Below are 24,238 nucleotides of genomic sequence, written 5' to 3' on the forward strand. Positions count from 1 at the left end.
TTGAATGTGATTAGCAACCTTGTGATCTTCCGGATACATTTCGCTAGTATACATTGGTCGATGGCCTACAAATATTAGCCATGGGGTCACACTACGATCGACTGATCTCATATCTCTCTCTAGCCACTTGTACTGATTTGTACCAGCAGTGAAATTATGCTCTGTGCTCATGAAAACAAAATGTGCAGCTCCATATTTGAAAGAATACCACCAGATCTTGTTACCGTTGTCTGGCATGTGAAAGCGATGCAATACAGGCACGCCACATTCTCCACCTGAATCGTGCCCATAGTTACCCCAGGGAGGATGAAAACCATCAGTTTTATCTCCACTGGGATCTCTGATACCTTTTCTATCGCTCATGTAATCCTGTTCGTGATTGCCAATGCCAATCATGTAAGGGACTCTAGTAGCTAGTGGCTCTATTAGGTTCATCCATACATCCCATAGGTAAGAATATCCCACTGCATACGACAGGTCTCCTTGATGTATGATGAACCTTACTCCATTGTCTCTAATGTCACTCAAAGCTAATTGAGCTGTTGCTTGAGCAGCAGGTAAACCAGTGCCAGTGCTAATACCCATGTCACCGTAAGTAAGAAAAGTAAAGGTTCCTTGGTCCCCAATGTGTGGTGAGGCTACAAATGAATGCACATCACTCATTGCCTCTGTACTCCCATATTGATAGTAATATAATGTATCGGGTATAAGATCTGTCAGTAGTACATCATGAAAGTAGCCTGGATGTATGAAATTTATATCAGCACGGGCAGGCTCACCACACATGTCTGCTGCTTTATATGTTGTACATCCACCTATTGATTTTAAGGCTAGTTTATACGGATCAGTTCCATAAACTACAATGGATGTCTTGTTAGTCCCAGATGTCCATTGTACTCTCATTTCATTTGGATTACCAGTAAGTGCTAGATGGCCATGAAGAGGCGCACAGTCTCCTCCTTTAAAACTAATGATGTTACTTCTTGCTATTAGTCTGACTCTATTGGTTTCGTTGCTATAATAGCGAAACTGGCAGTCACTCCGCAAGTTGTAAAGCTGCAATTGGGCAGAGTTTTGAGGAAAATCCTTTGGAAGAATGTAATCAATGTATTTATTAATGTTGGAGTGGACAGGACAGTACAAGGCAATCCAATCAGTGGGAGATACAGTACTAGTCCATGATAGAGTGACCTCTTCTGCAGTATTAATAAGAGTTGGGGTGACCTGGAGCTCAACAAATGAATCAACCGTCACATCTTGAACGAGTTGCTCAGCTTCTACTACAATACGGTAGCCTGGAAGACTAGAGTCAATGATTTCTCCATTTGGAGTCAGTTTTAAGAAGTAGGAGGGAACAGGGTGAAAAATACCGGGATACTTTTCATGAACTGGATCCCTAGGCTGTGTGAAATTAGTATCAGGACTACTTAAGAACCAGACAAGGATTATAATAAGGAATACAGCTGCCATCACTATCTTTGCTTTGTAGTCCATAGAATTGATTATCCTCATTACAACCCTCATGGCCATGGTGGGTTAACCCCTCTTATTAATTTTTCATTAATCAATGGTAACATACTTTTAAATAATGATCTACATCTAAGAAAATCTACAGCACTATTGTTTTAATAATTATTTCGAGTGAGTGTGTGTGTCTGTACTAGCGTCTTTCCCAAGCCTTTCTTTCTAAAAACTCTTTAGTGACCTGCTCGATAAGAGGAGTCAAATATTGTACGTCCTAAGAGAGAGAAAGAAGGTACTTTAATACATGAATATACTAAAATAATAAATTTCCAGTCATTATTAACGTCCCAGGCTACTTATTAAACTCTAGGCACTTGTAAAGTTAAGTTGCAGGGAAACTTTGTGAAAGCAAGTTATTTAGAAATCAAGCAATCTAATTAGTTAATTACAACTACGCATGGTAGAATAATAATAATATTTCTCTAATATTATTAATACTTTGTTTTTGCTTTTATAATAATACTAATAATAATAATAATAATAATAATAATAATAATACTAATATTATAATACCTCTTCAGGTTTCGTCCATTGGTCCCTTGGTAATATGGAGTGCTTCATTGAGAGATCCAGTGCTCTCTTGATACGGAACTGCCTCAGATTCATGACATCCTCCGGTAGACGTCTCACTGCCTCCTTAACATTCTCATTGTACTCAGCATCAACCAAATCGTCTCTGAAAAGACCTGTTCGTGGGTGTGGCCAATATTAAGTACAGTAAGATGCTATACGTACAATTGGTACTTTTATCAAGTTACCTAGCCTCCTATAGCCCGAGTTATTCCTATACCAGGTGGACATGGCATTCAAGAGTCTTGTTCCAAGCCCTACTGGTAATTTAGATGAGGCGGCCATTTTGTTTGTATTCGATAAATCCGCACACTATCAGTATAACACCGTATACATTAAAGCTTGCTTTTTCTCCGTACATTGCCCGTGCATTTTAATTATTCGTGCACGTCAGTTTATTTAGTCCGTGCATTAACACCCACGCTCCCTCAAAGGTATGCATTGACCACCTCCTACAGCATTCCGATAGAGAACAGGACTTTAATACTCTCTCCTACCCCTTCTCTCCTTCTGCTCTTCTCCACTGACCGTCATCTCTGCTACCAAAGACAATCACAGCTTCTCCCGCCATTCAGACTGTCATTCATTGCCTATAAATCTCATTAAAAATCGTCCTCCTTTTTCTCTCTCCCCTCTCTCTCTCCTCTTTCACTCAGTGACAAGATGTTAAAGGCTTGTATGGGCCTCAATTGCAGCAGACAGATTGATTATGTCGATCGTCGCTCCTGCCAGTTACAAGAGATTCCTGATGATATCTATCGTTATGAGGATACCCTTGAAGACCTAATGATCGATTCCAACATGATTCAGGAATTACCGCCGGTACGTATTACAGTAATGCTGCATTGATTCGAAATGATACGAATCTGATTGATTTGAATGGCACAAATTGTATTTGATTAGCTACTCATTTGGCTTATATTGGTAGATTCAAGTCGTGCCTTTGTTTGTTGCACTTCTGTTCTAAAATCACATTTATACTTTGCTGGTAATAATTGGTGCAATGTAATCAATTAGCGTTCAGTCAATAAGAATAAATGCAAAATAATTAACTTGTTATTACGTACGGATGCACATGTACATGCAATAATATTTTGGCTAATTGATTTATTTGCATGCCATTTGTTTGTTTTAATAACAACCAATGTTAACTCTAGTTTAACATATGTACAGTGGGTGTGCATGTATTTTTGATTTAAGGAGACTCCTACCTCTTTCTCTTTCCTCTCTCTCTCTCTCTCTCTGTCTCTCTCTCTCATTTTGTGTACATGTACATGTGGTTAATTGTGGTATGTCTGAGTTCACATCTTGTGAATACTAATCAAGTTTAGGTCTAGGAGAGAGAGAGAGAGAGAGAAGGAGAGTTATAGAGATTGGATATCAGCAGCTTTCTAAGTACATGCCTTTGTAATGGCAGAAATATGTATCAAATGAAATTTCTCACTTTATTGAATTAAGAATTAATTACATCGGGCATTGATTGATACTAGTAGCATTTCAAGTACATGTATATGTCTTTTCTTAGTACACGCATCATTCATGCACATGTTGCATACATTGAAGTTTGTATTATTGAATGCTACAGTTGTTGAATGGTGTTGATGTACATACAGTTTATACTGTTATTCATTGAAGCCCAATAATCACTGATGTTGTGCACCGTGTACATGTATGTGAGCATGGGAATGGAAGCATAGGAACAAAAGTATAGGAATGAAATTATCATTAAAATTATTGTGATTTGGGAATAGGATAATGAAACTTTGGAATGTAAATATTCACGGGAACTATCGGAGAATTGCAATGTCTTTTGTTTTTTTTTAGAAATTTTTTCGTCTGACGAACCTCAGGAAGTTGACACTTTGTGAGAATGAGATTATGCGTCTCTCGCCGATGATTGCTAATTTCACTAAATTGATCGAATTGGATATCAGCAAGAACTGTGAGTTGTCTCTGTAGCCACACCCATTGACCCGCCCACTTTAGGTTTGGAGGAGGTACCTAGTAATATACAGTTCTGTCGGTCGCTGGCAATACTTGATATCAGCTGTAATCCATTACTGAGGTATTGTTGAATCTTTATATTTTTGTATTATTGCGCATTCTGTTTTTATGCGTGTAGGATACCAGATTGTGTGGCTAACATTGGCAGTTTGACTCATTTGTATATTAATGATGTTGCACTGCCAGCCTTGCCAAGGGAAATTGGAAAGTAAATTGTGTTAAAGTTGTAATATATGCAATATCAAGTATCACTCTCTCTCTCTCTCTCTCTCTCTCTCTCTCTCTCTCTCCCCTCTAGTTTACGGAATCTCATTGTCCTTGAGGCAAGGGAGAATGTTTTGAGAAGAGTACCACCGTAAGTCCTTTAAACCATGCCCATTTATTCTAACCCCACCCACAAATAGTTCGCTTGGTGACATGTTAAAACTTCAGAGACTTGATCTTGGGAATAACGAAATTGAGGAACTGGTAAGAGTTTTTGTAGAATTAAAATCAAAATGTATTTTTTGTTCTCAGCCTCCTACATTTGGTTATCTGGAGGATTTAAATGAGCTATGGCTTGACAGCAACTGCCTCTCCCTCTTGCCAGAGGTAAGCCCTGTCACTTTATCTCTAATTAACGAGCACCTCGTCATGACAACAGAGTCTTTCCCGCCTACACAAACTACACGTGCTCGACGTCACGAAAAACAAACTGGAGAGATTCCCAAATCATTTCTCAAACCTAGTCAATCTTGTCGATCTTCACGCTTCGGAAAACTGCATCGAGTGTCTTCCAGATAATTTTGGTAGGTGTGGTCGTGGGCAGAGTCTAACATTTGCCTATGTTTTGTAGGACTGATGAAAAGTCTCGTTCAAATTAAACTTGACCTAAATCATCTCGTGTATCTTCCTGATTCGATCGGAGAGTAAGCTAATGATTAATAATGATATTACATGTACATGTACAGTACATGTACATGTACAGTACATGTACATGTATATACTGTTCATGTACATGTACATTCATTGTTACATGTACATGTGTATGAAATATTTATTTCTCTCATTTCTTGTTGTAGTTTGCCAATGGCCACTGAAATCTTTCTATTTGAGAACATGTTGGAGAGCATCCCTCCTACCCTCTTTAACATACCCACCCTCCAAATGCTCAACATTGATAGGAACCATGTCATGTACATACCCTCTACCGTAAGTCACATGACCTCATTGCCTTGACAACTTGTCCGTTGTGTACATATACATGTAGATCGGGCGGTGCAAGTCTTTGCATGTTTTTTCGGCGAGAGAGAATGATCTGAGAAGTCTTCCCGAGGAGTTAGGTGAGCTCTCTTCTCTGAGAGTGCTGGACGTTTGTGGGAATAGACTCCACTGCCTTCCTCTCTCCATCTCTAACTTGCAGCTGGATGCCTTTTGGATATCAGGGAACCAGGTAGTCAAAGAAAATGTCTGTACTGTGTGATATGCTTTTTCTCTCTTTCAGCCTCTTCCATTGATATCCCTTCATCAAGAACCTGACCCAGATAATCCTGACAGGAAGGTTCTCACTTGTCAGTTCTTTCCACAGATGGGACCAGAAACATCTGAATTTGGTGAGGGAGAGAGAGGGGGGAGATAGAGAGAGAAATGGGGGAGAGAGAGAGAGGGAGGGAGGGAGAGGGAGGGGAGAGCAATGCTTTGTACAGTACATGTATATTTTAGTATAAGCATAATTTACAATTCTCTTTCTTCTCCTCTCTCTCTCCCCAGATTATATTGATAACAGTGATCCTGAGAGTGAGGAGAGCGGTTTCTCCCAGAGGAGACGTTCTGCTGCTGTCCGTAAGTCCACAAGACTAGCTGTGGCCTTTGACCCAGGTACCCTCGGACTCCCCTCTGGAGAGGATGGAGGAGGAAAGGTGAGGGAGGGAGAGAAGGGAACCTGTTTATGTTTTGTGTTGTAGTTTGTTCGTTTCCCGACTCCGTTTCGTAAAGATCTAAAGAACAAACACAAGAGACCTAAACTTGACGCAAGACCACGCACGACTGTCTTTAGGAAAGGCTCTATGGTGAGGATAATTTTATTATTATAATTATTCTCATTTTGCAACGTACATGCGTTACTATTGTTATTATTATTTTTAAGGATGATTTGACTCTACATTCAGTGGATCCAACTGTTGCTGGTCCTCCACCCGAAATTCTCACTGCATCAGCTACCGACAGAGTAAGTACATGTACATGTACAAGTATGCATGTATTATATTAATATTAATGCTTAATCATTAGTCGACTGAAGAGAAGGAGTTGCAGCCACTCAGAAAAGGTAAGACTAAATCTTTATATTAAAAGAAATATTATTCTCTCTCTCTCTCTCACTCTCTCACTCTCTCTCTCTCTCTTTGTCTTATTCAGACATGTCTTCTGCTGGCTCTTTATTAAAGGCATTTGGTGTTCAGAATTTATCTGAGGGTTACATACCAGGAGCAGTGGAAGAGGAGGAGGTGACAAGAGAGACAGAGTCTGAAGTACAGTCTAACGCAGACCAAGACCTCACCCAGTTACCGCCTCGCTCAAGACTACAGACACTAGAGGTAACGGCCAATTTGCAATGGGAAATTGTATCCAATACACATGTACATGTACAAGTAATGATAAAAAATTTTACTCCAAGTACAATTATGAAGTGATTCGGTGTACTTTTAATTAAAGCAACGAAAATTTTATGCACAAATCTACATGATATAATGCAACACATGTACATGTACTTGTACTTGTACTGATTTGTGTACATGTACATGTAGTACACGTATGTACATGTATAAATTTTGAACTCAGACGCACATAAGTTCATGTATATACTGTATTATTATTATTATTATTATCATTATAAATGCCATACATTTATAATGTTAATGCATGTAGCTTTACTGAGGCATAATTGCATTACAGTTTGAAGGAGTTTGTGTTAATTTTATGTATATACATTTACATTTACATGTACCTGTTTCCCCCTCTCAATAGGTTACTGTTGAGCTAGTCAAAGACAATGCAAGGTTTGGGTTAGGATTCAGCATAGCAGGAGGGAAAGGATCCACCCCTGCCTATGAAGACGTTGATGAGGTACAGTATAACAACTATTATAATAAAAATAATCGTTATTATTATTATTATTTATTATGTTTATTTATTTTGTTTATTTATTATGATTATTTATCATTATGATTATTTATTATGATTATTTATTATGTTTATTCATTATGTTGTTATTATAATTATCTAACATTATTTCATTCTCTGTTTTTAGAGTATTTTCATCACCAGGATCATCAGAGGTGGGCCTGCTGAGAAAGATGGCCGACTTCGTTTAGGAGACAAACTGATCTCAGTAAGTTAAAGTATTTAAACTTATTGTGTTCCGTCAGTTGGTAGAGCTTTTGTTAGCTCAATATGTGAGGACTAGCGTGAACATCCAATGTGAATTGGGTTCATTTATGAGGGAACAGATTCAACAGAGAGAGTGCAATTGTTTTTTAACAAAAAATTTAAATCATTTTATGTTCCTCCATTTCCTACATGTACAGTCTGCATCTTCATATACTTACATTTGTACGTGCATTTACAATTTACATGTACATGTATGCATACATTGTACCTGTGTCTTCTGTTAGTAGTTATTTACATTTAGATGTACATGTACTCATGCACATATATGTTTTCATTATTGTATTATGAAAGAGATTTAATCTTTATTCTCTGTCTCTCCCTCTCTCTCTCTCTCCCTCTCCCCCCCTCTCTTTCTCTCTCTCCCTCTCCCTCTTTCTCTCCCTCTCTCTCTCTCCCTCTCTCTCTCTCTCCCTCTCTCTCTCTCTCCCTCTCTCTCTCCCTCTCCCTCCCACAGGTCAATGGTGTTGATATGACTGATGCTACCCACATGTTTGCAGTCTCTACTCTAAGAAACAGCTCTAAACGCTGCCTCCTAAAAGTCTCTCGTGAAGTACTTGTAGTATTACCAGACGATGCCCCCCTCGACGAAGAAGAGTTCTCAACTTCTCTTGCTAATGGGGACGTGCCACACGCCCACGATCGAGATGAGACCACACCCACCCCTGGAGATGAAAGAGGAGTGACCCCAGAGAGAGTTATCTCGGCTGAAGTCATCACTAGCGATAGAGAGGGAGAGGCTCTTCTTCTTGAGTCAGACGAGAGGGAGGAAGAGGAGGAGGGAGAGGGAGATGAGGAAGAGAAGGAAATCAACGAATTGGCCGACATGTTGTTTGGGGATGATGAACAACAAGAACGAAAAGGAGAAGAGACAGAGGCCAGAGAGGATGAGAATGAGAACACAAGAAGTGACAGAGGAGATCACTACGTTAATAGTCACATCGTTCAAACGCTCCGAGATGAAGCACTGGAAATGGAAAGTGAGGAAACTACGCCCGCAATTAATTAAACTATTATCAATGATTATTTGTTTAATAGAAGCAAGAAAGGAGGAAGAGGAGGAAAGGCTAAGACGAGAGGTAGAGGAGGGAGAAGTCCCTGTAGTAGTTACTGTATCCACAGATAGTGGACTGGACTCGCCTGCTCTTAATAACAACAACAGATCCCAGAATGAAGAGGTGTAGTGTACATGTACTGTACATGTATACATGTACTTTTAACATGTACCATATAGCCAGAAATATTGGCTGGAGTTGAATTTGGCGATGCATGTACATGTACATGTGTATACATGTACACGTACATGTACATGTACATGTACATGTATGTTTACTAATTTGTAATTGACAATTTTTATATTGACAATTTATTAGCCAATCGTTAAGCACGTTCAGAATATAAAACAAAATGGGGAAGGGATTTTGATACGTTTTACATGTACATGTATATTTGTGGGTACTCATTCCAACTGCCATGCAATCTGCCGACACTGTACATGAACATGTGCACGTACATGTACATGTATATCATTGAGTATTATTTCAATTATTACCCTCCATTTCTCTAAAGGTTGTGTCTCTTGATACAAGCCATACTAACATTGGCATGCACATCATTGGGGGGTCTGACTACGTCAATCGAATATTCGGATCCGGCGAGCAAGGGGTCTACATATCGAAAGTAAGCCACACTCCACACACCCCGTCATCTGACTGTCACATGACTAGGTGTCTCCGGGAGGTGCTGCAGCTGCTACTGGTAAGCTGAGGTTTGGTGATCGGATATTATCAGTCAACGGGGTCAATATGGATGGACTGACTCATTCTGAGGCTGTGGAGTGCCTGATATCACAGGAAGGACCTATTGACCTAAGCATAAGACACGAACCACAACCAAAGGGAATGATGGTACGTACACTGTACATGTACATGTACTTGTACTTGTGTTTTGAGTTTTGAGTTTCATACTTTCGATATGAAGTACATGTACTGTATTACTGTTAAAGAAATGAATTGGTGTGAGTCTAGTGTACATGTACATGTACAAATACATGTAAAAAATATGGATTAAGGTGCTGTTTACACAGCAACAAAACGGATGTAATCCGTATAGTTTTTGTGCCTGTTTTATGCTTCTGTTTACACGGAAACGTATAGTTTTTGTGCCTGTTTTTGCTTCTGTTTACACGGAAACGTGTGAAACCTGATAAGATTCTATAGGAGCAAAAAACGGGGTTCAAAGTACATCCGTTTAGAAACTTGACCTTAAAAGCAGTAGTGTCTATTGCTGTTGTTTTTATTGTTTATTGTTATTGTTGTTGTTGTTTTAGGAGGTTACAATAATAAAGAGTAAGAACAGGAAGCTAGGTATCAGTATTAAAGGAGGTGCTCCTACTTCTCACGGTAATCCGCTGGACCATGATGATGAAGGAATATTTATATCCAAAGTAACTAACTATTATTATTTATTATTATTGGGTGAAACCCACTAAGGCGAGAAAAAGCCTACGTGTATATGTACGGGCAGGTTGTCTAACTATTATTATTAAAGTTAAATAGCCTAATTTTCATTGAAAGCAGGTGTGGTCACAATGAAATAAAATGGCAGCTATCAGGAAGTCTTAGTCTCACATAGCCATAGGCAGTGGCAGGGTCGGGCATGGATGGGCAATGCCCGACCAAAAATTTTGACCGGAAATGAGATTTTAATTAATGACCTCATTTTAGTCATGAATAATTATCATAGCTAGCAAGAGACAGTCTTTTTCTGCTTTCCTTTGTCAACAAGCCTTCCAAGAGGACCAGGACTAGCACTTTACAGGTTGAATAGAGCTTTACAGATAAGATAGGAGCCTTTTAGGCGTATTTTTATGGTATATCATATTGTATGCGTGTGTTGAGTATATGCCCAAATTACGTGCAAAAAAGGTGGGTGTGGTCAAAATCACAGTGTGCTTCGCACGCCATTTTTGCCCCACTACTTTTCCAATCCTGCCGCCGCCTATGCACATAGCCAGACCCATCCCCCTTTTGACCCCAATGTCAAAAAGGGGAGGAGTCTGGCTACGCGAAACTAAGCAAGTCTATGCTCATTTGCAATAAACGGTCAGCAAGATAAGACTAAACTGCTATCCAAAATCTTCTCTAGCAGCAAAGAAGGTCATGCAGCACAACAATAGAGTCGCTCGTGGGCTGAGCCCCTTTAACTGTTCAACATTCTTCTAGTTATTATTATTATTATTATTATTATTATTATTATTATTATTATTAAATAAAGAGTGTACATGTACATGTACATTGTACATGTACATGTAGATGCATAAGTGATAGAAATAAAAATAAAAATAATAATTACTTGTACATGTACATGTACATTGGACATGTAGGCGTATTATTCTTGTTGTTGTTATTGCTTACAGATCACGAGAGGTGAAGCTGCAGAAACTGATGGTCGTCTCAGAGTGGGCCAGCGTATACTGGAAGTGAACGGGTTCTCTTTGCTGGGGGCTAGTCACGTTGAGGCTGTACGGTCCTTGAGGAACATCAAAGACACAGCAACGCTACTAGTCTGTGATGGATACTGCTTTGACGACTTTATTAAACGTAAGGGGCATATGTCATGTGATCGACATGTGATTACCGTCTCTATCTGTACATGTACGTGTAGATTTACCGCCCAGGCTGCAAATTGGGAAATTGACAGGAAGTGTTGATGTCCTTAACGACGAGGGAAAAGAACAAAGAACTGTAAGTTGAAGTACACATGTACATGTACAATAGCTTTTTTATTTTTACCATCACATTAATACCTGTCCATGTTTCCATTCTCATTGTATTTGTTTCCGTTCCCATTCTGTTTATTTTCATTCTCGTTCCTAGCATAAGAGGACTCATTCCAGTACCACTTCAGGTGCACTGGTGGATGAGGCTGGGAGGATGGAAGACCTCAATGCCATACTCCAGCAACTGGTCCAATTCAAGACCTCAACTCCTGTAGCTAAAGAGGTAGAAGAGAATAGGGAAGAGGAGGAGAGAGGAGAGGAGAAGGTAGCAGAGATAGTAGACCCTCCTTCAACAATATCTGCACTGGAACAATCTGTTGTTGACATGGTAAGAGTTTAGTTGTTTTTTTTGCTTTATTTTTATAATCATTGTGCTTTCTTTAGGAAAGGGAAGCTGATAAGTTGCTCGAACAGGTACAGTATTAAAATAATATTACATGTACATTTTCTGATACATATTGATGTCCTATGCTATGTTGAAAGTTCAACTAAAACTTTTGAGTTATAAACACTTTTTAAACTTAGCAAATTAAAAAAAAAGCATGGACTATAGCCCATGATTTATTCCGAAAAATGCCTCTGAAATTGCCCCCCGATTTATATTACATTTTCTGATACATATTGATGTCCTTATGCAATCTAGAAAGTTTGAACTTTCTGAAATGATATATTAATATGATGGGTATATTTTTTCTTTAGACTGTGAGAAAAGGTTCATCCACTTCATCACATGCTTCAAGAAGAGAGAGCGTATGTTTTATACGATTTAATGACACACATCTAAGCATATTTCTCCCCCTTCCTCCCTCCTCTAGATTGAGCAGGCCAGATTAAGACAAGAAGAGAAACAAGAGGTTCTACTCTTACATTAATCAACTAATCATTTTATGTATATTGTTGAATTCTTATTAGGAGCTTCAGTCATTTATTAACGAAGTCTTTCTTGAAGATGAAGAAATTGTACGAAAGAACATCACTTACGTTTATATTTATATCTTTTTGTCTATTACTTCTTTTCCTTGTCTCTCCCTCTTTCTCTCTCTTTGTTTAGAATGAATCTACGAAAGTATCTGATGACAAAACTAAGGAGACAGAGACAGAGGAGGGGGATGAAGAGGAGGAGGAGGAGTGGGTAATCATTGACTCTGATTCTGTACGACAAGAAGTTGAGAAGCAGAGATCGTTCAGTGCTTCAACTCCTCCTCCTTCAGAGGATGTTGTTGCTAGTCCAGTCAGACCACAGAGTGCTCAAGGAGTCCATGTCCATAAAACCAAAAGATCTAAAGGTATTACTAAATTGTTTTGTTAAACATGCACACTGTATGTGTCATTATTAGTCATGTACATGTATTTATATGTTATCACTGACTAGCTTTGATTTGTAAAGATTCCTTAATATAATTTTGCTATGACACTTGTACATGTACTTTATTTTTAAAACTATTCATTTTATTATTGCAGAAGCTCCACCCACTCCACCAAAACCCATTGCACTCGTGTCTCCCGAAAAGCTTCCGTTCAGAGAGAGGGTTGCCCTCTACCAGACCAAACTAAATCAAGAGGAGATGTTGAGAAAAGGCGACAACAGGCGGTCCTGGGCCCCGGGCATACACTCGCCTCGGTCCCTCTCACTGTCCCCTGTTCATTCAAAGTGGTCCTCTGCCTCTTATATCCTCAGAAACTCACCAAGTGACACAAGTGAGGGATTGGTTTTAAACCCTTTAAGCTACATGTACATGTACATGTACGTGTAGGTTTACATTGAACAAAATGGTCAAAAGTGCATGGGCGATCTGACCTTTGAAGTGAAAACGCTTTGAAGTTGACGTGAAAGTTGGCCAAGATTAAATAAAATTTTTGAAGTTGACAAAAGTTGCCAAATTTAACTTTTTGCCAAAATTACATGTAAATTTGCGTTGGATTTTTGTGGCAAATGGCAAATGACTGGACCAGGCTTAAGACTGGCTATAATGCACTAACACACTATACCAGCATTATTGGCTATTGCATAATACTTTGTGGTTACACTAACTATTTCTGACTTGTTGCCTTCTGGTGTACTTGTGGAAACAAATTAACCACAAAATTGCATGCCAAGAATGCTATCCCTTGTATGATAATACAAATGTAGCTCTAGGCAGTTCTGTGGTCATGATTTCTTTCTTGAGGGGACCGTTTGGCTTCCTTCTCCTTGGTTTAGCTTGCCCCCCTTCTTGAAGGCTTGATTTTATTATCGAACTATCATTTAACCAATATTAATCGAGGGCCCACGTGACTGAAATCCTAAAAGTAATCTAATTTGATCTGAATGCATAGCATACATTTCCTTGCTAAAGGATTATTGTATCCTGCTCTACTGCTGTGTGTATATAACTTTATTGCCAAAAATAGTTAATAAAGTTAGCTAATAGATGTTTATCCTTTCAATAAAATGCATGTGCATGGACATGTGCATCTGTGTGATCATCTCTCTCTCTTTCTCTGTCACCTGTTTCCCATTGCTCAATCACTCATTGTGCTCTGTTCCTTGTTTTTAAATGTTTCTCTTTTATTCCTTAACCCATAGCTATTAATAAAGAGAATCAGGAGTTGCTATCATTACCAAAGGAATACAGTGGAAGAGAGGAAGACAACGTAAGTCCCACACGTGTGTCTGTGTCAGTTATATTGTGTAACACAAGTACATGTAATTTGAATACAATCGGGAGCTAGTGTAGCATGTACTACACATGTGTAACATTTGATTTCATAGCATGTTCTTTCATATTTTAATCACGTTAGGTCATACATGGATGTGTGACTATTTAGCTGGAATGATGGATTCCTTGCTAGCCAAGTAGTATTGTCATAGTAGCTGCCACTTCCCATGTTTGCTTCGTGTGTCGCTAATTGTTATCATTAGCATTATCTAATGATAATTTTATTATTGTTATCATCGGTATATTAATTTTTATAACATGTGATGCAATTAGTGATTGCATTCTAACAGGAAGATTCCATTAATTTTTGTAAGTAGCTGTGGTTGTGATGCAATGAGATTATATAGGATATACATGTATATATATATACAATACATATATGTAAATGTATATTGTGTGTGTGTGTCTGGCAGGGGGTCGATTGAGTGGGTGATACTGTAATAGCACGTTAGATCATTAATTTTATCAGTTTTATCAGTGTCTGATAATTTAGTGTGTCTAACAATTTGATAATTGCATCAAATTATTGCAACTGTTATAGCTTTTGTTATTATTATTATTATTATTATTATTATTATTATTATTATTATTCATAACTATAATACTACTACATTGTACATGATGACATCATCTCTGATTGATTTTGATAAGATAAAAGATTAGATTTAGCAGTTTAGCACATGTTCTGATTGTAAAAGAAGGTGTAACTGCTATATTTGTTGCTCTGTTATAAATTGTTTCCTTTATTTTACAATGTCTGACAATGTTCCTACTACCTCCTCCCTCTCACAGGCTCAAGGCCAGGACACAGAAAGGGACATTAAATCTTCTTCTGCAGCTTCAGATCCTCCACTCACTCTAAGCCCACTCTCTCCTCCCATTGGGGCCGAAATGCAAATAGAAGAAGAGAAATTGGAGATTGGGGAAGACCCTGGTTTCTCTCCTATTCCCGACGATCAAGAGCCTTCCAAGAAACCTTTATCGATTGACGAAGAACTTTCAAAGAACCCTTACGTCATGCAAGCCCTGGACGCTCTACCAAGCGGCCCAAGTGTTGATGTGTCTCAGCTACCTCCAGCAACGAGTGAAGAACAGAAGAGAAGGAGGGAGCTGAGAGAGAGGCTCAGGAGAGAAATGGATGAAGAGATAGAGCGGGCTTTAGGTCTCCAGACTCCTCCCACTGCTTCGTGATTGTTATTGTTGTTGTTATTGCTTCAAAACATTGTGATTCTTTTTTTATTCAATGTTAGTATATGTTTTCTGTCCACACCTTTCTTTTTTAAACCTTTTACATGACAAATGATAGAGCGAGCGAACGAGAGTGAACAAGAGAGAGAAAGAGAGCGAGATTTGAAATGTGTAATTAATTTATTATTATTATTATTATTATTCGTAAAATAAAAATACAGTAATTCAAAGTCTATATATTGGTTATTATTATTATTATTATTATTATTTGCTATTATTCAACAATCAATTTCAAAGAATGACATACTATTTTCTGTTGTCATTATTACAGTTATTAATTTGTTATTTTTAACGGAGGCACTCTATTGCCCAACAGTCAAATGCAATAGTACACCTTGTACATAATTATGTTATAGCTTGTTTTAAGCTGAAATTCCCTATTCCTAAGAGATTTCAGTGATATAAAAGGCCTGCGAGAGAGAAAGGGGAAATGCTTCTTCCATAGCAACAAAAAAAATTGTATCTCACTCTGTGGAACTTGCTGCTAGTTAATTGAGCAGAATAAATTCATGCGGTCATCGCTCTTGTCCCACTCTGATATTTGCTAAAACTAATTGAGCGGAATAAATTATTATTGATCACAGCTATTGCAATCCCACTCTTTTGGGGGTCAGCTATTAATCATGTGCTATCATTGTTAATGTGTTATGATATCAGATTAGGCATGCAATAATGAAGAGGAGTTGGGCGAGGGAGAGTTCCTTCTGGCTGTCAAATTGATGATCTACCTCGCTTATCAACTGACGGGGGAAAGAAATTAAACGTGTTGGCTCTGATGTTTGTTCAGTTTTTATTTGGCAGTTTCAAACTTGTGTCGTATTTGATTCTAATTATAATTCCCCCAGATACTATATAACGTAACGTGATACTTTAATGTAATTTGATACCCGTGTATATATATATGTCCCGTGATTGTTGACATCTCCACTTCCAAGTACAATTCGTATAATATACAAGTACAGTTTCCCTTCTATTGTAATCTAACACAATAATTAAATAACCTTACTACAGTACAGTAGTGCTTTGTAATGTATTCCTTGCTGTAGATAGTGTCGTCGCTTAATATAATTATAGTGTCAGAGCTGCTTGTATAAAGCTTCAAAGTATGTGAAGCAGTGAAAGTAAACATACATCAACTACACGATAACCCAAAGCCATAACAGTTAATATGATCAAAGATATTCCACACACAGTTTAATATTGAAAGCACCACAGTCATGCTTTTGTTTTTGGACTGGAGAAAAAAGTGATGCATCATGATTGTAATATAATATCAAAATTAAGGTAATTAGCAGTGAATTAATTGTAATATGATTTAGATTTTAGTGATTTTACTGCCATAGGTGGCAGAATTTTTAATTTTCCAGGCTCATTAATTATTCATAACAATTGGGGGTGTGGTCAATTAATTGAATGACTGAAAGTAACTGACACAAACCAATTGAAGCAGTTACCACACTAAAATAACTGTAAAGATGAACTGATACTGTGTATAAAGTTGTGGTTATAAAAAATGAATTCTCACTCCTAATAATAACAAAACACACCTTTTTGGATTAAAGCTACACAGCCAAGAGTTAGCATGTATATGATACAAAACACTGCCCAAAATCAATGAATCGAGCCTGATTACAGTATTGATACAGTCTGACAGGTATCATTACTGAATCATGCCTGCATGTTGCTCTGGCTGAACCAGCTTGAATTCCAACATGATTGTATGAAGGCTGATAGATCAACCTAGGCTCATTGCCATATGAGCTGCCCAACATCCATGATTCAGGATGCATTAGGTCGGATCAGGGCTGACATAATTCATGATTCAATCACAAACTCTTGGCTGTGTAGCTAGCTAGCTACCCAGGCAAAGCCTGGACTTGCCTGGGCCTGCAGCCGCCTATGTTTAGTTGATCTCATTGCTACTTTAACATATGCAAAGCTTAATTGCCTGAAGGGAAAGGCCCTTTCCTGTGTTATATGGCATGCATTATAGGACAGTTCTGATTTGCATTCATTAATTCAAATGAAGCATAAATGTGCTTTCAGCAGGCTTTAATATGCTTCCTGTATGGGAATGAGCTTAGCTGATAGTTTCAATTTGAGTTGTTATAAAAGAGCAGGTACTAAAACTGAGAATCATATGAAGTTGAGTTGACTACTTATATAGTATTTTGAGCTTAATATTCCACAAGTCTTCAATTGTTCTCTGATACGACTTTATTTCAACAAGTTACGGTGACCATGAATCCTGTTTCTACTCTCTCATTACTTTTGCTGTGCATTGCAATGATGGGTCAATCTGATGGAGCAGTCCTGAAGAGAAATGCAGATTCAAACGAGGAAAATCTATTAAAGGAAATTTTAAGAGGTCTCGATTTGTCAAGAACAGTCTATGTAAGTACTAAAACTGCATGCATGCTTTATAAATGGGTTCATGTATGCACAAATATTACACTATTGTATCTGCATGAGAGAATTGCTAGAAGAATGTATATATACTATGAGTTCTACATCTTCAAACTTGAACATTTTAAAATTCATTTTTAGAACAAAGGTTTAAGAGATCAATACAATCTAAAGGATAAAAAAATTCGTGAGACGTTGAATAAAATTCTTCCACTGGTGCTACTAGAAGAGAAACTTTCTGCCCTTCAATATAACGGGAGCGCCCAGACTGGTAGAAAAAACCTTTTGAGATCCTTTAAAGCTACAACATTAAAAGCGATTGAGTCAGTATGCAACTTGGTAAGCTGGCAGAACATACATTTATTATATTATGTATTCTGTGCAATAATAGTATAATCTAAAAATTTGTTTTATTTTTCATAGATCATGGAAACAACCAGTGTGGAAGAGTGCACCATCAGTGAAATGATAAATTTATTCTATTTCATACATTTTCTCAATGAGAGGCAAAGAATATCTCAAGTCATAAAAGACTTAAAACGGACAGATGGCAATAACATAGATCCTTGCTTGTGGTCACACTGCAAGTTATTCAGCAACAAGAAGTATCTTACTAGATCCAGTGCTTTGGAGTACATCAAAGGAAAGCTCTGGCCAGGCCGCTGTGGACAGGATTATCTAACTTATGCAGGAGCTGATAGCACTAAATGTTAAACTCTCTTTCTCTCAATCAATATTCTCTCAATCAATATTAACTTTATTATGCAACCTCACTTTGATTTATTAGTAATTAATAATTAATAATCTTTAATAACAATAAATAATTATTACATTTCTGAATTCTTTGGGTGTGGCTCCAAGCAATAAAATTAAAAAAATAGCCGTGAAATCAGCAGTGAGATGGAAGGAGAGACTGCGAGCCGTTTATTCCACGAAGGAGGCTTCCTCATATTACTTGAAGTGCCTCAGGGAACAGAGATTGGTATAGACTACAACTCATGGAACGTGGGGCCGAAATTCAAAGGGATTAAGATGATACCCCCGGGACTACATATGATATACTACAGGCATGTATTATACATAGCGTATGGAACCCCAGTACTTAGTAATACCCAGTCATATAATGGATTGAGCTGCCCAATCGCCCCCATGCATGGGGCCTGGGGCTAAGCTCCAGTAGGTGGGGCTGAGCTCCAGTGGGTGGAGCTTGTTGCAGGATGTATGCATTATAATAGCATACCGTACGCGTCTTAATTTTCGAGGTGTATTAAATTTCGTTATTTTCGTGCTCACCTTAAATCCACGAAATTTAAACCACCTCTATTGCCATTTTATTGTATGTAGACTATGGCCAGAACACGAAAATTAGCTCACATGAATATTAACTTTTGAGCAAATTTCATTGAAAACACGAAATTTTGAACCCTCGAAAATTTGAACGTATACGGTAGAATGCATTTTCTTTATGTATGCATTTAATTTACTTAGTTTTGCCACACCCAGCAAGGGGCATGACAAGACTAATATTAACGTACTCTAATTTTAAATTTAATTATAAGTTTAATTTTAATATTATTTTTAATTTTTGTCATGTAATTAATGATGCTTAATCATGCATCATATTGTAGTTCAGTTAGTAAAGATGGAAGGGAGACAGGGCCTCGTTGTAGCTTCTTTCATTTCTTCAAACCGAAGGAGGTCATCATTTATAATATTTATGTATATTTTTAAATTATAGTTTGTTTTTGTGCTCAGATTTTGGTACGAGTATGGAATCCTAGAGATGAAGAACTGACAGAAGAAAATGTTGACCAACTACTGATAGACAGACTGAGAGAAAGTAAAATATATTTATTTCTGCATGAGTTGAAAATACCGTCTATCTGGAAATTTTTACTGTGATTTAAATTTTACTGGATTAGAATTTCGCAAAAAAAAATTAGATTACCCATATAATTACATTCCACATTCAATAATACACGACACAGTCTTATTTAGTAAAAATTAAGTCACAGCACAATTTTAAACCGCAAAAATTTCCTACCACACTAATTTCGTGATCTATGGTAAATAAATTTTTGTATTATAGAGCAAATTTATAGATTTTGTTAGACTAGTGCATGCAAATTTTATACCATAGGGTGCCTTGTTTCAAGGGCTGTAAATTTCTCAGATTTCGTAATTTTTTGAAGATCCGCAAAGATCAAATTATTATGGTACAAGGCATAAATTCACAAAAATTAAATCCGCAAAATAGATTTTTAGGCCAATTTGCAAAATTTACAGCCCTAAAAAAAGGCGTCTTATGGTAATAAAAAGCTACAGCACATGATAAGTATGCACATATGCTTTAAAAATTCATAAAAATTCAATTTTGATCGAAATTACAATGTAGCTTAATTTTTTTTACGCAGCATAAGAACATACATGTGTATGATCAAAAAAAATTATAAAAATGGAGAATTTTTTTTGGAGTCATTTTTGAGAAAATTTGGCCACAGACCAAATTTTTGAGTAAGCTTAAAAAATTCAGAAAAATTTTTAACGGAATCAGCTCAAATTTTTTACACAGAATAAGATGTAAATATATCAGACAATAATGAAAATGGAGCTCATTGCTCATGTGTAGCAGCCAGCACTCAAAAAGGACTGCCCTAACTTCTTGTACATTTTTGTTAATGGATCAGGTCACTGTCTTTCATTACCGTACTACAGGTTATTAAGTGCCCTTCGTTGTTAAGTGCCTAGTTCTTATTAGGTGCCTAGCTCAATGCAGCTCTTAGCATGGGTTTGTTAAGCGCAGTACAAAACAGTAGGAGTCCAAGCAGTAGGAGTTAAAGCAGTAGGAGTCCAGACACTTTTTATAAGCGTGGTGGCCACAAACCAGACTGACAAAAGAGTATTCTTCACCACCCGCCATTGTAAAGCCAGTAAAGTGATTAATTAATTATTATTGTAAACCACACCTACTGTATTTATTAAGCGCTGAGTCATTATTAAGCACTCATTTTTCTGTCATTTTCTGCATAAGCGCCTACACCTAATAACCTGTTAGTACTATGGTATCCTTATACAGTACTAGGACTTTGTTTGATTAGTAGAAATGTACCTATTTTAATTTAATATCGTTTGTGTATGCATTAATTACTTTCATTACATAATCAGCTAGCTTTTGTATATATACATGTTGTTACTGAAACCTAATTCTTAAATTGTCTAGTATGTTGTTGTTCCTGGCGGATATAAATAATTTGTTTCCCTTCCCTTTTTGCAACAAATAAAGATTAATGAGTTTAAGTATGGCGTTTGTTACACTTGCTGTAACAGTAAGTCCCTTGTTTAGTAATTTAATTCCTATTGATATTGGAGTGGTATTTACAATTACTTCAGAATGTAGTAAGTCTAGTAAAAACAGAGTCTAGAGTTATACCTGTTATGCATTTAGGCATTTAATTTAACAATTTTATATAGAAAGATCACAACTTAAATTTTTCAAGTTATAACCATGCATTTTTGAAACATAGCAAATTTTAAAAAACATGGTTTTCTTTCAAAAATGGCTCTAAAATCACCCACAATTTTTATTACATTTTTTGATTGATGTTCCTATGCTGTGTAGAAAGTTTGAACCAATTCCGAGCTCAATTTCAAAAAACTAGCAAATTTCGAAAAACACCCAAGGCTATAGCCCATGGTTTTTTTCCGAAAAATGGCTCTGAAATCACCCCAAATTTTTATTAAATTTTCTGATACATATTGATGTACATATGCTGTGTAGAAAGTTTGAGGTGATTTATAGATTTTGCTAGACTAGTGCATGCAAATTTTATACCGTGGGGTGCCTTGTTTCGAGGGCTGTAAATTTCTTTGATTTTGCAATTTTTTGAAGATTCACAAAAAATCACTTCCGCAAAAATCAAATTATCATGGTACAAGATGGCAGATGGCATAAATTTACAAAAATTAAATCCGCAAAATAGATTTTTAGGCCAATTTGCAAAATTTACAGCCCTCAAAAAAAAGGTGTCCTACAGTAATGAGAAGTTACAGCACTTGAACAGTATGCACATATGCTTTAAAAATTCATAAAAATTCATAAAAATTCAATTTTGATTGAAATTACAATGTAGCTTAAATTTTTCTACACAGCATAAAAACATGCATATGTATCAGAAAAAATTATAAAAATGGAGAATTCTTTCAGAGTCATTTTTGATAAAATTCGGCCACAGACCAAATTTTTGAGTAAGCTTAAAAATTCAGAAAAATTTTTAACGGAATCAGCTCAAAGTTTTTACACAAAATAAGATGTAAATGTATGAGAAAATTTATGAAAATGGAGCTCTTTGCTTATGCGTAGCAGCCAGCACTCCAAAAAGGACTGTCCTAACTTCTTGTACATTTTTGTTAATGGATCAGGTCACTGTTTTCCATTACCGTACTAACAGGTTATTAAGTGCCCTTCGTTGTTAAGTGCCTAGTTCTTATTAGGTGCCTAGCTCAATGTAGCTCTTAGCATGGGTTTGTTAAGTGCAGTACAAAACAGTAGGAGTCCAAGCAGTAGGAGTTAAAGCAGTAGGAGTCCAGACACTTTTTATAAGCGTGGTGGCCACAAACCAGACTGACAAAAGAGTATTTTTCACCACCCGCCATTGTAAAGCCAGTAAAGTGATTAATTAATTATTATTGTAAACCACGCCTACTGTATTTATTAAGCGCTGAGTCATTATTAAGTGCCCGTTTTTCTGTCATTTTCTGCATAAGCGCCTACGTTTAATAACCCGTTAGTATGGTATCCTTATACAGTACTAGGACTTTGTTTGATTAATAGAAATGTATCTATTTTAATTTAATATTGTCTGTGTATGCATTGCTTTCATTATACAATTAGCTTTTGTATGTATACATGTTGTTACTGAAACCTAATTTTAAAATTGTCTAGTATGTTGTTGTTCCCGGCGGATCTAAATAATTTGTCTCCTTTCCCTTTTTGCAACAAATAAAGATTAATGAGGTTAAGTATGGCGTTTGTTACACTTGCTGTAACAGTAAACCCCTTGTTTAGTAATTTAATTCCTATTGATATTAGAGTGGTATTTACAATTACTGCAGAGTGTAGTAAGTCTAGTAAAAACAGAGTCTAGAGTTATATACCTGTTATGCATTTAGGCATTTGATTTAACAATTTTATATAGAAAGATCACAGCTTAAATTTTTCAAGTTATAATCATTTTTGAAACGTAGCAAATTAAAAAAAACATGGTTTTTTTTAAATGGCTCCAAAATCACCCCCAATTTTTATTACATTTTCTGATACATATTGATGTCCCTATGCTGTGTAGAAAGTTTGAACCAATTCCGAGCTCAATTTCTAGAGTTATGGGCACTTTTTAAAACCAGCAAATTTGGAAAAACACCCAAGGCTATAGCCCATGGTTTTTCCCAAAAATTGGCTCCAAAATCACCCCAAATTTTTATTCAATTTTGTGATACATATTGATGTCCTTATGCTGTGTAGAAAGTTTGAGATGATTTCGAGCTCAAATTCTGGAGTTATGAGCACTTTTTAAAAACTAGCAAATTTCGAAAAATACTCAAGGCTATAGCCCATGGTTTTTTCTGAAAAATGGCTCCGAAATCACCCCAAATTTTTATTAAATTTTCTGATACATATTGATGTCCTTATGCTATGTAGAAAGTTTGAGACGATTTCGAGCTCAAATTTTGGAGTTACGCGCACTTTTTAAAAACTAGCAAATTTTGAAAAATACCCAAGGCTATAGCCCATGGTTTTTCCCAAAAAATGGCTCCAAAATCACCCCCAATTTTTATTACATTTTCTGATGTATATTGATGTCCTTATGCTATGTAAAAAGTTTGAAGTGATTCTGACTGAAATTTTTCAAGTTATGACCATTTTAAAAAGTAGTAAACTTTCGAATGAAACCATGGACTATTGTATAGCCTATGGTTTTTTAAATGGCTCCGAACTTATTGATGTCCTTGGAAAGTTTTAGCTAATTCCAGTTGTTATAATTGTTTTTATTAAAATTTTATTTGGCTTTTCCCATCTCATCACCTTCTTCACTTTGTTGGTAAATTATGAAGATAATTGTGCCAACAGTACATCAACTTAATTAACAAATGTGTCCTATTATGTTAAAAGCTCTCTTCCTGTGCCTCCCCCTTATTGTAGTGCTTCTCCCGTGAACATGTGACACGTGTAGATATTGTATCTAATTGACAATGTCCTTTTGTTGACTTGTTTGTGTATTTTGTTGACGTCTTGTAAATGAGTTTAATTTGATATTTCCATGAGTGATTGCTTGGGAGTTTTCTTACCTTATCTTTCTTTTCTTATCTGTGTCTTTTATTCCCTTTCTCTTTTTGTGCTTTCATTTTTTGCAGATTTATATGAAATGGATAATTGTCTTGGTCCATATCCTTACGAGCATTTAAAGAAATGGCTGGCCCTTACCAACTATATCACACCTTCTCTTGTTGAGAGGTAGAGAGAGAGGGAGGGAGAGAGAAGGAGAGAGAGAGAGGGAGGGAGGGAGGGAGGGAGGGAGGGAGGGAGGGA

General features: G+C 36.8%; 5 protein-coding genes and 1 long non-coding RNA gene across 6 annotated transcripts in view; 3 read left to right on the forward strand and 3 right to left on the reverse strand.

The window, feature by feature from the left end:
- LOC109582162 (probable inactive purple acid phosphatase 2) lies at nucleotides 1-1,530 on the reverse strand (the record flags this gene model as incomplete). Its single annotated transcript, XM_019996798.1, has 1 exon — nucleotides 1-1,530. A coding segment is annotated over exon 1 (1,530 nt), but the record flags the coding sequence as incomplete, so codon positions are not given.
- Nucleotides 1,531-1,553: 23 nt separating this feature from the next.
- LOC100638343 (cytochrome b-c1 complex subunit 7-like) lies at nucleotides 1,554-2,416 on the reverse strand. Its single transcript, XM_003386775.3, has 3 exons — nucleotides 2,283-2,416; nucleotides 2,038-2,210; nucleotides 1,554-1,738 (listed from the first exon to the last, which is right to left on the reverse strand). The coding sequence occupies exons 1-3, from the start codon at nucleotides 2,377-2,379 to the stop codon at nucleotides 1,661-1,663; spliced, it is 348 nt and encodes a 115-aa protein (XP_003386823.1). The 5' UTR covers nucleotides 2,380-2,416; the 3' UTR covers nucleotides 1,554-1,660.
- A 100-nt stretch (nucleotides 2,417-2,516) lies between these two features.
- Nucleotides 2,517-15,301, forward strand: LOC100636327 (protein scribble homolog). The gene is made up of 35 exons (XM_019996813.1): nucleotides 2,517-2,916; nucleotides 3,919-4,036; nucleotides 4,081-4,159; nucleotides 4,217-4,306; nucleotides 4,397-4,453; nucleotides 4,503-4,566; nucleotides 4,615-4,689; nucleotides 4,742-4,886; nucleotides 4,934-5,006; nucleotides 5,160-5,289; nucleotides 5,348-5,530; nucleotides 5,582-5,690; nucleotides 5,848-5,996; nucleotides 6,042-6,146; nucleotides 6,224-6,304; nucleotides 6,367-6,403; nucleotides 6,493-6,671; nucleotides 7,102-7,200; nucleotides 7,385-7,465; nucleotides 7,979-8,501; nucleotides 8,560-8,699; nucleotides 9,091-9,201; nucleotides 9,249-9,428; nucleotides 9,851-9,967; nucleotides 10,940-11,123; nucleotides 11,188-11,267; nucleotides 11,400-11,630; nucleotides 11,687-11,716; nucleotides 12,002-12,052; nucleotides 12,118-12,156; nucleotides 12,215-12,262; nucleotides 12,354-12,588; nucleotides 12,764-13,000; nucleotides 13,869-13,936; nucleotides 14,794-15,301. The coding sequence occupies exons 1-35, from the start codon at nucleotides 2,758-2,760 to the stop codon at nucleotides 15,190-15,192; spliced, it is 4,686 nt and encodes a 1,561-aa protein (XP_019852372.1). The 5' UTR covers nucleotides 2,517-2,757; the 3' UTR covers nucleotides 15,193-15,301.
- LOC109582171 (uncharacterized) overlaps nucleotides 14,473-24,238 on the reverse strand; it is a 14,526-nt gene continuing 4,760 nt past the window's right edge. The window contains exons 2-3 of the long non-coding RNA XR_002184950.1: nucleotides 22,353-22,354; nucleotides 14,473-14,482 (exon numbers count right to left, since the gene is read on the reverse strand). This is a non-coding gene — a long non-coding RNA (uncharacterized LOC109582171). The remainder of the gene's footprint in view (nucleotides 14,483-22,352; nucleotides 22,355-24,238) is intronic.
- LOC109582169 (uncharacterized) lies at nucleotides 17,425-18,443 on the forward strand. Its single transcript, XM_019996816.1, has 3 exons — nucleotides 17,425-17,643; nucleotides 17,797-17,994; nucleotides 18,079-18,443. The coding sequence occupies exons 1-3, from the start codon at nucleotides 17,491-17,493 to the stop codon at nucleotides 18,367-18,369; spliced, it is 642 nt and encodes a 213-aa protein (XP_019852375.1). The 5' UTR covers nucleotides 17,425-17,490; the 3' UTR covers nucleotides 18,370-18,443.
- Nucleotides 18,485-24,171, forward strand: LOC105312854 (protein AAR2 homolog). Its single transcript, XM_019996818.1, has 4 exons — nucleotides 18,485-18,722; nucleotides 19,284-19,353; nucleotides 19,411-19,495; nucleotides 24,064-24,171. The coding sequence occupies exons 1-4, from the start codon at nucleotides 18,556-18,558 to the stop codon at nucleotides 24,165-24,167; spliced, it is 426 nt and encodes a 141-aa protein (XP_019852377.1). The 5' UTR covers nucleotides 18,485-18,555; the 3' UTR covers nucleotides 24,168-24,171.

Source organism: Amphimedon queenslandica, unplaced genomic scaffold (assembly GCF_000090795.2).
Source record: "Amphimedon queenslandica unplaced genomic scaffold, v1.1 AMPQUscaffold_13398, whole genome shotgun sequence".
NCBI classification, from domain to species: Eukaryota; Metazoa; Porifera; class Demospongiae; order Haplosclerida; family Niphatidae; genus Amphimedon; species Amphimedon queenslandica.